General features: G+C 37.7%; 1 protein-coding gene across 1 annotated transcript in view; it reads right to left on the reverse strand.

The window, feature by feature from the left end:
* GNA14 (G protein subunit alpha 14) overlaps positions 1–14,499 on the reverse strand; it is a gene marked incomplete at both ends in the record, with an annotated part of 88,065 nt that overhangs the window by 42,586 nt on the left and 30,980 nt on the right. Inside the window, one exon of the mRNA XM_084278312.1 lies at positions 6,528–6,712. Within this exon, the coding sequence (XP_084134438.1) occupies positions 6,528–6,712 (185 nt within the window). The remainder of the gene's footprint in view (positions 1–6,527; positions 6,713–14,499) is intronic.

Here is a 14,499-nt window from a genome sequence, read left to right on the forward strand (position 1 = left end):
TTCCTGCTGGCTGAAGGGCTTCCACACAATCACTAAAATCAAGCCTGATGACATATGTTGTGTGCTTTTGTGTGTTGTGTTAAATGCTGTGCAGAAATCGTAACTATAAAGTTAGAACATTTTATCTGAAAGGCCATATTAAGAGAAAAAAACCTCAATGAATTGCAGAAGATAGAGATATGTCATATTCTGTAAAAAGTCTACCAAAATATCAACTCTGGGAAGTAGGTTTACAGGTATACCTCTGCCCAAGCTCATATTTGTGAAAATACAGGCCCTATTATTAGTCAGAAAAGTTTTAGCTTTCCTCTTTATGAACCCAGTATCCACCAGTATTTGGTTTTCTCAACAAGAGAATTTGAAGTACTGGTGCACTTACTACTATTTTAAGAGAAACTATGTTCCTTCTAAAGAAGGAATTACACACCTACCTCAAAGATCAGCAGACCTAAGAAATTGAAAATCATGCCTATCACAAACACAACTCAGGTTAGAGACTGAAATAAGCCTGTTCAGCACAGATTTTCTTAAAAATCCTATACATACACACACAAAGTCTTCATTCCCCTGACAGAAACCTTAAATGTATGTGTTTTTTAGGACATACTTTGTTCTCCTTTCTGCTCTTCTGCTTTGTGATATTGCTCCAGTTACAGTCTTTTACATTATTTTTCCCCTAAAATATCTGGAAGAGACTTACAATTAGTTGAAAAAAAAATGGAAAGGTTAGTTGTGTTTCTGGTAATCTAAACCATCTCCCCAAGAGCTAAAGACCAAATGCAAAATGGAACTACATAGAATGTAAACATAAGATTTTACTGACAGGAAAAAAACCCCAAACAAACCACCCCCAAAACTCACCCAAAACCACAAAGCAAAGCAAAAAAGCCCCAGACCTACCCTAAATAACAACCCACCTTGAACTAAATAACAAGACAATGACAGAAAATGTGGAATGAACTTGTAAGTTAGAAGGAAAACTGTTAGATGTCTGGTAGCCCTGACACACCAACAGACAATTGTTTCGAAGAACAAATGAATACAGCAATTTCACTAAAATGGGGAAATGGGTAGCTGGAGCTTGCATGCTAAGAAAAAAAAAGCAAAAACATGTCAATGCTACGTTTGCATCTTGGGCTGTCTAGAAACTGTTTAGGAAGGAGGTCTGCCAGGAGCCTGTGATTCTGACACTAGCAAAGAAGAGGAGGAAGAAAATAAAAAACAACTCAATACCTGCCTAGGTAGGCCTAGTCAGTCATGTTTATTTAACTCCAATGGAATAATACCAGCAATGGTGTGATTGCAAGTACCCTCCCTTATCCACCATGGTGGAGAAAATCAGAAGCTTTTAAAGTAAAAGGAAACCATGTTCCATATATTTAGAGGCCTGTACAGCAACCCCATACATCTCAATAGTTGTTAACTAGCATTTATCATTTATAAGCACACCCTTTCACTATGACATGCCAGAATAACAGCCGCAGCACTAAAGGCAAGGGTATAATTGGAAACGGTCCCACTGGGGCTCTGGCAATTTTTAAACACAGGGAGGGATGCTGATGAATGTGGCTGTTAAAAAATAAAACAAAATAAATAAAAAACAAGGTGACAAAACTCAATAAGCCCTACATATTCTAATGTCAACTGGCATGCGCACAGCCCCAGCTGAGCACATGCACATCACATGTCTGGTAGGGAACCTCATTTTCATAGAAGCTGAAATTTCCTTTCCTGACGCCCACGTGGATAGCAGTTAATTCAGTATTAACGTGTTTTGTATTTGCTCAAGGAAAGCAGCACACATTAGTCACCCCAAGTGGATAGTTAATCTCCTTGCTCTAGAATAAGGCCATGTTCTCACTCAAAAAATGTTACAAAACAGAAAATAACAAGAAAAACCTGTGCCCTTCTGCCAGCAGAAGGTCTGATGTTGTGTGCCCAGTGTCTAAGCAGATGATGCTACATGCTCATGCGTGTGCAGCTAAATCACACTTTGTAACTGAGGGAACACCAGTTCCTCCCACAGGTACTTGGAAAGGACCCTCTCCTCTGTTGATTCTTTGCTTTTATTTCAGTTGGTTTATTTGGAGATAGTTTCTTTCTTCTATGTTTTTAACCATATAGCAGCACTAAACTCTCTGAAGCCGAGAATTTTAACTTTTTAACTTCAACTGCTTTGTAAAATTCAACCAAAATCAGACAGAAGGTCCAAAGACAGATACAATTAGTCTGGTCACGTAAGCCTCATTTCCTTGGAAAATCAAATTCAAACCTCTGGTTAGAAGTGCCTAGACCCAGACTTTGTGCATTGGCCCATAATTAAACATGTTTGTTATAAAGGATGCAATATGTTTTGGAATGTTTTGAATTAGAGTCTCCATAAAATAAACTGCTAAAAATTCATCTAGGTTGTCTATAAATTCTAGGCCTTTATCACCTGCATTAATACTAGCACAATGAAAATCAGTTACCAACGTACTGTACCCTCAAAGTTCTATTTGATAGTAGTAAAGAAGTACTTTTAAAAGCATAAAGCAATGTTAATACAATCAGATTAAAGTACTTTTAAAAGCATAAAGCAATGTTAATACAATCAGATTACTCTTAAAATAAAGCACCTGCTATGAGCATTGGTTTCTCTGCTATGTTTAAAAAAAAAATAAGAGAAGAAAGAACTATGTTATGACATTTTCCACATCTTCAAATGCAAAAATGCAAAGAAATCATCAAAAAATTATACTTCATTGTGTTTCCATTTGTCACATATACATGGCTTCCTTTAGAAACTCCCAAATCTCATTTTGTTGTACTTGTCTTTTTGAATTCCCCCCCTTTTTTAACATAAGTTAATTACCTGTCCCTTAAAATTCATTTGGCTTTGTAGCACATATTTTGTTCAGAAAAGTGTTATTTTTCCTGACACACACTCATCCCGGGGCAACTTTATAAGACAGAAGACACTAGATTACTACTTACTGCAAGCAAGAGATGTTTTGGAGATGCAATGTGATTATGTTTTTCTGAAATGCATTTTTACACAGTATTCTGTTTTTCTCCTTCGGAAAAAATAATTGTTCATACTGCTACAAAGATCTGTTGTTAATTGCAAACATATGCACTGTCTTATTACCAGAGTATTTTATAAAACAATCCAACCCACAACAACAGGACTGAATTCCTATTCTATGATCCTCATCCTGAGCAGCTATATAAAAAGGTCTTCCCAGTGGGCTAAGCACATTTTTTTTAATGCAAGATGAAATTTCTAATATTGCCTTATGTGCACAAGAAAAATAATGTGATTTTCCTGGGATACAGAATACGTGGTTTTTTTGAAGATTATGAAAAAGTTTCAGTTTAAACTATTTTAAACCTCTTTTGCATCTCCATTCAGATAGACCTAAACAAGTTGTTTCTTCTGCATATTTGTAACACAGCAATATGTAGCATAATCCAGCAAGATGTGACGGACTGGCACAGTCAAGCAACCAAGAAATATTTTAAAATCTGCTTTTGCAGATCAACATATACTCACAAATGGAATGCTGTATTTTCCCTTTATCCAACATTGCCCTATTTCTTCCTCCTCCTGTTTGAAGGGGTTTTTTCCTACATTTTGACCTGAAGTTGACTAAAATATATTAGGACAGTGAAAAAAAGCTTTCACTAATTATCAGCTATCAGCTGATTTTTTTTATTTCTCTCTGTCTCACGCGCATATTCCTTCTTTCATTTAATTATCTTAATATTCACACTAACTTAATCACAATTTCTCACAGAAGCCATGAGCCAGGCTGACATTCATGTTCATCTTGCTTTTGGCAGTCTCTATTATCATATGTAAAAAAGTACAAATCATGTTGTACTATAATTGGTTACTTAACCAACACTCAATTTCCCATTTTCCACTCCATTACATTGAAAAAACCTGACATGTAGATAATAAATATTACTTCTTCCACCCCACCCAACTAGTTCACCTCTAGTAACAAATATTATAGAGGAGCTAACAGGAAAAAAGGAAGAAAACCCCCCAAACAACAATCCATTCCAAAACTATGCAGTTTAGATTGTATTGTAATAATTCACTTCATTATTATGCTCTTAAAAATCTGCAGGATTTATGCTTTAAAGATTCCCAAAGCATGCTACAATACCTTCCAACTTCAAACTGAGAATGAGACAAATTATCCCAAAGAACACACCACTGAAATTAGGATAAAAATTGCCTGCTCAGTTAAAGGTCAAGCATGACTATATAGGTAAGTACTTCATCCAAGCACCTTCAAATCAATACAAAGCAAAAACCTCTTCCCATCTCACTGCAGCACCTACAGAAAGTCAGACCAGTTACTTAAATACTTGTAGTGTAACAACAGCAATAAGAACCCTTTTTAAGCACCTCCTGTATAATTTGCTTTTATTTCCAAACATTAAGAGGATCAAGAGGCCTTTTTGGGCATTCTGTTCATATAGGAATTAGGGAATTTCAGAGAAGAGACACTCAGCGCTGAACAGTTTGTTCTCTGCTAAAAAAAGTCACTAAATGAAGATATTCAGCAGCCAGAGAATTCCAGGGCCCACAGAGGAGGAAACCTGACCTGGTTGAAGCACAAACTGGAGACAAGGAAAGAAAACAAACAAAAACTAATAAAATGGGCCAGAGGGAAACAAATTTTTTAGGGACAAGAGGCATGCCATGGAGAAGATGGATATAATGAAATGTGGAGGAGCATGCTAGACAATTTCTGTGGAGTCACTGGACACACCTTTGCAATAGAGTTATGACAGCAGAATGCAACTCTGTTTATCACTGTTGTCACCAAGATCCCTTAAAGAAAGGCAATTACAAGATTTATAGTAGTTTGCATTATATTCATCACCTAAATGAAAGACTAAAATGCAGTTGCCTCCTGCAAAGCCACTGGAGTGACACGTGGTTATTTTCATGTTGTGTCTCAAGAGTTTCTCCATGTGTAAGCAGAAACCACTTTGCTATCTAAGTGCAGCTTGAAGCTGAGCTTGTCAAACTGTGCTCTCACTGCGTAGCACTTTGTTACCTTCAATACAGAAGACCAGCACAAGACCAGATTCTGCCTCTCTCCAACAACTGTAAAATAGCATTATAATCTTCTGGATCTGAAGACACTGGCAGCACAGCTGTCATCAAGAATGCACTTTAGCCAGAATAGTGTGTTACAGGAATGTATCCAGCTCAGCTCTCAGAGGCCAGAATGAGAAAAAATTTGCTGTGTATTGTCTGTACTTGGTTATTAATGGGAAGAGAAAAACAAAAAGCCCCAAAACTCAGTAAGAGGCAGTGTAATTGTATTTCTTCAGATTCTGATTAACATCATTTTTCATCAAAATATACACATATGAATTAGGATGAAGCATATACACAGTCACATTTGCTGTTTCAGTATCTGCCATCTTCTGAGGGGTCTAAAGGTTTTTTACAAACAGCTTATTTACCCTTAGAATATTTTTCTTATGTAGGAAAATTGTTTTTGCTGACATGACCCTCTCTTTTGTGATAAAAAGAACAGATTTTTTAAAAATTTCACAGTCCTTTATTTTAAACAGCTTTTCCTATACCACTTCTATATAACACTAAGGCGAATAAATAATACAAACCAACTTAAAAATAACAAATCTGATCATAATTTGGGTTTTCTTTTCTTGTTCATTTGTGATTTTTTTCTTTTCATTAAAAGCAAACTATCAACTCTGTTTTCTCCATATGGTACTTCAGTTAAAAAACCCAACAGATTCTATAAATTATTTTTGCTTCGATACTTCCTACACAGTCTTCCCTATCCCACCACTAAAATCCAGCCAACTGGAAATTCCTCTTAATTTAAACAAATATAACCCAATAATTTGCTTACATACTCTTCATGATACTTAAGCAACTGATGCAACAGATGGATGCAAAGGATGCAACTGATTTACCTGAAGCAGATTTTTTTAATAGTTCTGTAATTATAAACACTGAAATAAAAAATATATTTGTATAACGTACTTTGAAGCTAAAAAAATGGTTGGAGAAGACATTCTACATTTTCAAGTTGTTTGAGTACATAAAGGTTGCTACCAAATCCCTAAAAGGGCTGCAGGTGGTTTGTTTCAAAGTATATAAACATCAAGCATATCTGTTTTACAGTAGACCCAAAATTCTTCATGTTCTGGAGCTCCACTGACAATCCAGGCTCTGTATCCATATTTCTGTCATGCACCATCTAATTCTACAGTGTAGATTTAAAAAAAAAACAAGCAACAAAAAACACCCAAGATATTTTTTATTTATCACAAGCTTGCAACTTTGAAAATTCTCTATTCCTAGCCAGCTCCATCCCCTCCCAACTCATCCCACCCTTCCTGTGCTGTAGAAACAGACAGTGGAGCACCAAACTCTGTACAAGACATACCATTTCTAGGGTTCTGAGGTAGAAGGTTCTAACTGAATTTGTGTAGAAATTGAAATTTCAGGGGCTGAACCTGGAATTTTCTTTGCACTGCCTTACCTCATTCTCTTTGGATGCGTACTGTATCTTGAGAGTATCCATGGCTCTGATCATCGCCTGCATGGCAGTGAATATGTTTTGGTAAACCAGTTTGGTGAAGCCTTTCCTGTCTTCTTCTGTGTAACCTGATCCATGAATAATCCTCATTTGTTTGATGAATGTACTCTTGCCGCTTTCTCCTGTGCCTGGAGGAAGGGGAGAGAGGAGAGAGACGAGAAGTATAGTATTTGCAAATCATCAGTTGGGAGTATTTATAAATACACATACAAGGATGTGCACCTTATCTGAGCATGAATAAGAGTCACCATTAACTGTATTAACATTTCTGAATTTTCCATTTTCCATAATCTATGTTGATTTAATCAAAATATTTGCATTGCTGGGTTTGGGCTTTTGTTTTGGGTCTGTTTTTTTAAAAAGATATATAGAAGTATGCTATCATCCTATGCATAGTACATGCTAACATGTTTAATCTAAGCATCCTATAGGCAGAAGTCAGATTACAAAGCCAGCAATATATGTGAGTACAAAAGAAATTTTGTTTGCATAAAGATCAAATTCCTCAATATTGATAGCTTTGTACAAAGGCAGCGTTCCATCTCCAACTAAGTTTGTAAGAAGAGTAAAAAGAGGGACCAATACATGATGCTTCCTCCACATAACCCTTCCTGCATCTTAAAAGTTATGACTTACCTTAGAAGTTCATTAGCTGAGTGCTAACTATTTGGTATCTCTACTGTATCTCTCAAGTATTTGGGCAGATCTCTCCTGAAACCCATGGAAACTTCTTTCACCCCCAGCCCATTTCATTACAGAGTTTCAGAGCTCTGTCATGCATGATACATCATTTGGCCTGAGCCTGGATCTACCAGCTTCATTTCTGTTTCTGATATTTAATAAATCCTCCACTCTACCTTCTCCACAGCCTCTTGGTTTTTATATACATCTATCATATTGTATTTGGTTTAGGTGGCAATGGTTTTTTTAAGCAGGGAGGCTGCAGGGGTGCCTTCTGTGGGAAGATGCCAGAATCTTCCCCTATGTCAGACAGAGCCAGTTTCCCCAGAGAGACTCTGCCAGTGGCCAAGGCTGAGCTATCAGGGATAGTGGTCATGCCTCAGTGACAGTATATATTTAAGAAAGGGTGAGAAAACCCATGCAATGTTGTGTGACAGAGGAGAGAAAATGTGAGAGAAACAGGCCTGCAGACACCAAGGCCAGAGGAGGGAAAGAGGTGTTTCAGGTGCCTCTCCTCTCTACTTCAGAGCACAGATTCCCCTACAGCCCACGGAGAAGCAGGTTGTCCCCATGCAGTCCACAGAGGGACCCAAGTCAGAGCAGACAGGCTTCCCCTGAGGGAAGCTTCAGCTTGTAGAGAGCCCATGCAAGACTGAGCTCCTGGAAGGACTTGTGGTGCACAGTGGACCATGCTGGAACAGTCTGTTCCTGGGTCTGTTCCAGAGGGTCTCCACTCCGTGGAAGGGACCTATCCTGGAGCACTTTGTGAAGAACTGCAGCCTGTGGGAAAGACTCACATTGGAGGAATTTTGAAGGACTATTCGGTGGGAGGGGCCCCACAATGAAGAGCACAAGGAGCGAGGAGCAGGAGAGACAAAGTGTTATGATCTGACCATAACCCCCATTCCCCACCCTCCTGTTCTGCTTGCGGGGATAAGGTAGAAGAGTCAGAAGTGGAGTTGAGCCTGGGAAGAAAGAAGAGGTGGAGGAAAGGTGTCTGAAGATTTGTTCTTCTCTCTCACTGTCCTTGTTATTAATTGGCAATACATTAAATTAATTTCCCTAAGCCGAGTATTTTTTGCCCGTGATGGTAATGGTTAAGTCATCTCCCTGTCTTTACCTTTCTCGTCCTATTTCAACTCTGTCCTGTTGAGAAGGAGTGATAGAGCAGCTTGATGGGCTCCTGGAGGTCAGCCAAGGTCAACTCACCACACATATGCACCTACAGCTGTATTTTTTCTAGGTTCAAGAGTCCTAACCAGGCCAGTCCAGGTCTCAGGTGGAAGACACTCCATAGATTTCAGGAGGGGATTCGACTTTTAAAAGAGCAGATAATGGCATGACAAGGGGGAATGGACTAAAGCTAAAGGAGGGAAGGTTTAGATTAGATATTAGGGGGAAGTTTTTTACAGAAAGAGTGGTGAGGTGCTGGAACAGGCTGCCCAGAGAGGTAGTGGATTCCCCGTCCCTGGAAGTGTTCAAGGCCAGGTTGGATGGGGCCCTGGGCAGCCTTGTGTAGATCCAGGCCTGGAGGTTGGTGTCTCTGCCTGTGGCAGGGGGGTTGGAGCTCCATGATCCTTGGGGTCCCTTCCAACCCAGACCATTCTATGATTCTATGATTCTATGATTCTATGATTCTATTTAAAGATTGATCATCCCTTTGACCCTGGTTGAGGGAGATACCCCTGAGATATATCTAAAGTACCAAAACTTCAAATACTAGGGTGCTGCCAAAACTTAGAATCATGTAGTGGCATCATTGTGTTGTCTGTTCTGTAAGTAATTAAAAGAGAGAGAGAGAGCAAGAGAGCATGTGCTATATAGTTGTTCTCCATCTGCATTACTTTATACTGATCTACAGTTAATTTTACATGCCGTTTCACCACCTTATGCTCACAATATACTTCTGTAACTTTCAGTTACCCTTACAAACTTGACTAACACTGAGAAAATTTCTCTTGGAACTCCTCAACCCCTTTCCCATTACACCATTCATTTTCTCTATAATTCCTTTATTCAGCATCAGCGTGGTGTGACTGAACAAATCCATTCCTACACCACAGAGCTTTTACAAGAGTATTATTGACAGCCTTGCCTTGGTCTTCAACTAAAGCATGGTCCAGAAGTGAAAGATACTTGTTATAGCTTCTTTTTCAGCACTTCACTGTAACTTTTCAGAAGTTTAACAATTAACTTTACTGACCTACAGGATTTGCTGCACTTCTCCACGAACAATTTACTACCTCTAGTGTTCCAATTAACGAACTTTCAGTAATTTACACTTGGTACCACTAGGTGTCGAAAATACAACAGCACAAAGAGGAATGAGTCTCTCTGAACATCACACCTTCAGTTACAACAAAGCAGGAAAATACTGTGAGGTCCCACCTCATCATGCTGTATCTCAGTACCTCAGCAGACCATAGTGTCTCTTTAACGAAAGCCCATGCAACTGCAGGTCTCCAACCACTAACAGTATGCAAAACAAGAGCAAGCAAAACCCAGGTAACCTAGGAGAGTGTAATATCTTATCAGGCATCATAGCCATTTTTCTGGCTATGATGTTGTTCGCTGCCATCATTGTTTCCTCTATGACCTTCTCTCCATGCATTGTGGACTTCTTTCAAAGCTGTAGCTATTCATTATTCAAGCTCATGTTGTTCAACAGTCCTTCTCTAGGACACTACTAGTACAGCTCTGGTCTCCAGGTAACAAGACCTATAGCACACATCAGAAGAAGAGTGAAGCAACTTCTTAACAAAGAAATAAGAAACATAATCAGTAAATAAGACTATTTTGTGTGTGTGTGTAAAAATAAGATTAATATAACTTCTTTAACAAAGGTTCAAGATTTCTTTAATTTTGGTACTGAGTTGGTTTACTTCATAGAGACATGGAACATAGAGATAGGCTGGAATACATGTGAAATAAATTCCTGGAGAAATTTGTTTTAGTAAAATGCTGTTGTTACATTATATATCAGAGTCCTCAGAAAGGCAGTTCTAGAATGTCAGCTTAAAAGAACTCAACATAAATGCAACTGAAATACAATTCAGTTTAAAAACCAAACAAAACCACAGCATCATTTTTTTCACTGCCACTAGAACCCTTATACTTGAGAGAAAAACAATCCCAATTAATCCAGAGTGAATTGCTGTCCTGTATTTTTTATATAACTCTGAATAAACGGTCCTATCACGTTACAGGAGTACTCTCTGCTAATGTTTGAGTAAAAGAAGAAACACTGTGCAACTGCTAACTTCACTGTCAGGAATGCGGCACAGTGCTGTGAAACTAAGTTAAAAATAAAATAAAATACAATCTAATCAGAGCACTACGTATCTGACTTTGGCTCTTAAAGAAAGATTTTTTTTCCAAGCCAACTAACACCAAAGGTAGATGGAGCTAGGTTTGAAGAGACCTGTAATCCAATCTAGAGTTCTTGCCTGCATATATCCAACTGAACTTTTAAAGAAAATTGAGTATCACTTTATTATTATCCAATTTGATCTAATCTATATCAATCTATGGCAAATATAACTTCATAGAATCATAGAATGGTTTGGGTTGGAACATTCAAGGGATTTTTAAAGTGGTATGAAATACACAGCTATAAATAGAACCATCCTGCTTTACCACTTGACCTCTCATAGTTCTGAAAACAAGTTACTTTAAAAGCGTTGTGTTCCCTACACTGACCTTAAGTAGAGTACACAGTCCTCCTTATGTATTATTCCTTCCAGCAACTCCTTATGTGCCTAGCTGTGCCTCTTGTCATAAGCCCAGAATATAGGGTCTCTCTTCAAATCCAACAATACATGCTCTTTGTTTCTCCATTCCATAAGCTATCTAGAAAAAAAAATCTCTAGGGCTCATTAGCTTAAAATGAAACAAACCTTTTGAAGCACATCTTGACAAACCATTTTATGGCATGTTACAAAGTGGCAGGGCTTTCAAAACCAGTTTGCATATGGAGTAGTCCTGCCAGTATGCATACTTGTGAGATCTTAAGCTAAAGATAACTGCATTTCAGGGTGGAACTGCGTATACAACAGGATTTCAGTTAAAATAGCTAGAAAAGAAATGGAGATACACAAATTGGAACTTGAGTGCTAAGACTTCAGGTGGTAGGGGTTTAAGAAAATGAAGGATAATTTTTACGTTAGAAATAATAAAGGTGATAGTGGAATAATGAAATTAGTGTAGCTAATAGAACAATAAAATGTATACGTATTATATATCTTGAAATCATATTATATACCTTGAAGGTATATAACCACATTTTAATGCCATCCATTCTAGAAGCATTAGAGAAGGGGAGATCTTAAAAATGTGGCTATATAACACATATTGGTGATATATATGGAATTCTGTTATTACAAGTTTAAAATGGCTATTTGTTTAAAAAAAACCCCAAACCCAACAAAAACAACAGCCCCCAAATCCAGACAAAGTATATTTTACTCCTCTGTGACATTTGTGATATTTGCCCAGAATACATTTAGTGCATTTATCTTCAGGAAATTATTCGTTGAGTCATTACTGCCAAAATATGGAATAAGCATTCTACTGATTAGCTCAAGAGACAGAATATTCTCAAAAGGTGAGATGTAAATACACTACTTAATGTCACATATTTATCCTCCTTCCAGTTACTTCAAGCATTCATTTCCCATCCCACTCTGCTTTCAACTACTGACAGTCATACAGGTTAGTGTTATGTACCCAAATCTACTTTCTCAATTAAAAGAAATACTGGAATTTTTCCAGTTAATTCAAGGAATAAAGCATTATCTCTGTCTTGGCCATTGTCTCTTTAGTCTTTAACTCCCCCTTTGCCCATCAGCTTTATTTTCCAAGTTTAATGTCGCAATTCTTTATCGAGAAAAGAAAAAGTGAATAAAACAAACAAATCCAACCCCCCAAACAACAAAACTCTACATTCTCTTATTCTTCTAAGTACATTGTGTGTGCAACTTAATTACATGAATGAACAGACTATGAATAAGAGCCACAACAAAAGGAGAAGGCTCTAATTGCTAAGGACAGCGCAAAGCTAAGCAACTAATTTTGCTAAACCTACCAGTGTCAAGAATACCACCACAGCGGCTCTGGCAGAGGTAATAAAGCCTACTGTAAATCCTGGATGCACACTTGAGCAGGTCAAATGACTGAGATGTGGGTTGCTCTTCACCAATGTCAGTTCTTAAATGGCAATGATACCTTCATCTACAGACCTGCCTGTGGGTTAACTTCCACTTACCATCATGAATAGATGTAGAGTTAGTAAGCAAATATTTTTCATCTTTTGCTGCATGACAAGATATTTCACCCTCATCCTAGCAGCAGTGTCTCACTTAGCAGCTATGGCGCTGGTAAGGGCCAAATCACTGGATATCTGCATGAGCAAGGCCCCTGGTGCCAGCACAATAAACATGATGAAGTCAGGGTCATAAAAGTAATATTTGGTCCCATCTTTAGTCCATAATTTAGTATTAAACCTCTTCTCCACCTATGAATGGTCACTAAAAAAGGCTCACTGACAGAATCACGTTTATAGCTGCAAATGACTTACCAGCTCTGTGAAAGTCAGTAGCCTCAAGCCTCTGTTTGCAAGCCTCTATGGCAGGCCACGTTTCTGACTCTTTGCAGAAAAATAGCTATTTCACAGGCAGAAATAGTTACGAGAATAAACATCAACATTTAGTAATTAAGTTAGGTGATTTGTTGCTTGCATTAAAAAATAAACTACATTTAAAGAGGATCTGCAATATTTTTTATTGCAGTTGTTAGGCTTGTCGAGCTGACAGAAGGAAGTATCTTTCTACAACTCCAGTATTAACAGTTTGATGTACAGAACTAAATGATGCTTGGGCACAAATATGGATGCAACAAAAATGGCTTTCAATTAAATAAACCTGACTTACTGAAAATTGTTAAGGTTAATGCAGCAAACTCCTTGTGTTTTTAAAACAGAGGCAGAAAAATTACAGGGAATGGAATTCTGTTTATTTCATGGAAACCTGAAGCAGGAGAAAGGTATTTTTTTAGGTGTATCACTGTTCTGATTTCAGCTATGATAAAGGAAAATCTTTAGAGTACTTCAGCAATCTTGAAGGAATAGTATGCCCATTCTGTTAATTTATTTCATAGAGGTACCATATTAAATGCTTAAATTAGCTTCACAATGTAATGCACAGTTACATGAAAACAAAGCCACAACCATTTCCACTACTACAAGGCAGGGATGAAACTGTGTTCTTAATGACCTGGGGAAAAGCCAAAGCAGATTTCATCTCTACAACTTGTGCACAGTTAGTACTTGTTTTCCAACAGAAACATAACCCCAAAATAAAATGTGTTTTCACTTCTCTTGTTCATTTACCAAACACCATTCCTGATACCTGTGCCAGGCAGTATTTTAAAGTATTATCTGTCGCTTTTCAAAGAATACAAAAGAAAGCCTCACTAAGTGTATAAAAAACTAAGTTGGTTAGAGAGGGGCACAACCAGAAAAAACTCAATCTCCAAAAAAGCAGCAGCTATTTCAGATACTCCATTCATGTTCTGTAGCATGCAGAACCATCTTCAAAATCTGTTACCAGGGAAACACCTCTCATTCATTCTAAAATCCCATGTTAAAAGCACATTCTGGTGACTTTTCCCTTGTTGATGACAGAGAACATGATTAAGAAAAAGATTTTTGCAATTTCCTAAGTTAAATTAACAGAGGGATAGACTCCAAGTATATTTAATAACCAATATAATAAGCCCTGTTGAAAAAACCCCCCAACAACATACTTGTAAATCCATACGTAGTAGTGCTGTGCATGCAGCTAACATCTGCTTCTGCACTGGCACCACTTATTTAACACCTACATAGCTCAGTAGTTCAACATTATTTCTGCTATTAAGTATACACCTGGACACAACAATATATCTGCAAATAAGCCATTCACTTGCAGGATTCTTAGAAAATCCAAAGAAGCTTAAATACATAAACTTGTAGCAAGCAACAGTTATATGAAGCAAGAATTCCATAGCTCATTCTGGTTGTTTGTGCTATAAAAGCACAGGATCCAGTTAGTCTTGATTGCATTATCCTATGTCATTCCAAACACCTTGAAGGAAAGCACCAGAACAAAATCAGCATTGGAACCAAGACTTACAAACTCTGGTCAAATCCTCTGAGGTTTTGCACATGGAGTATGAAGCTTTGTAAAGCAGTTCACGT

Source organism: Gallinula chloropus, assembly GCF_964237585.1.
Source record: "Gallinula chloropus genome assembly, chromosome: Z".
Lineage (NCBI taxonomy): Eukaryota > Metazoa > Chordata > Aves > Gruiformes > Rallidae > Gallinula > Gallinula chloropus.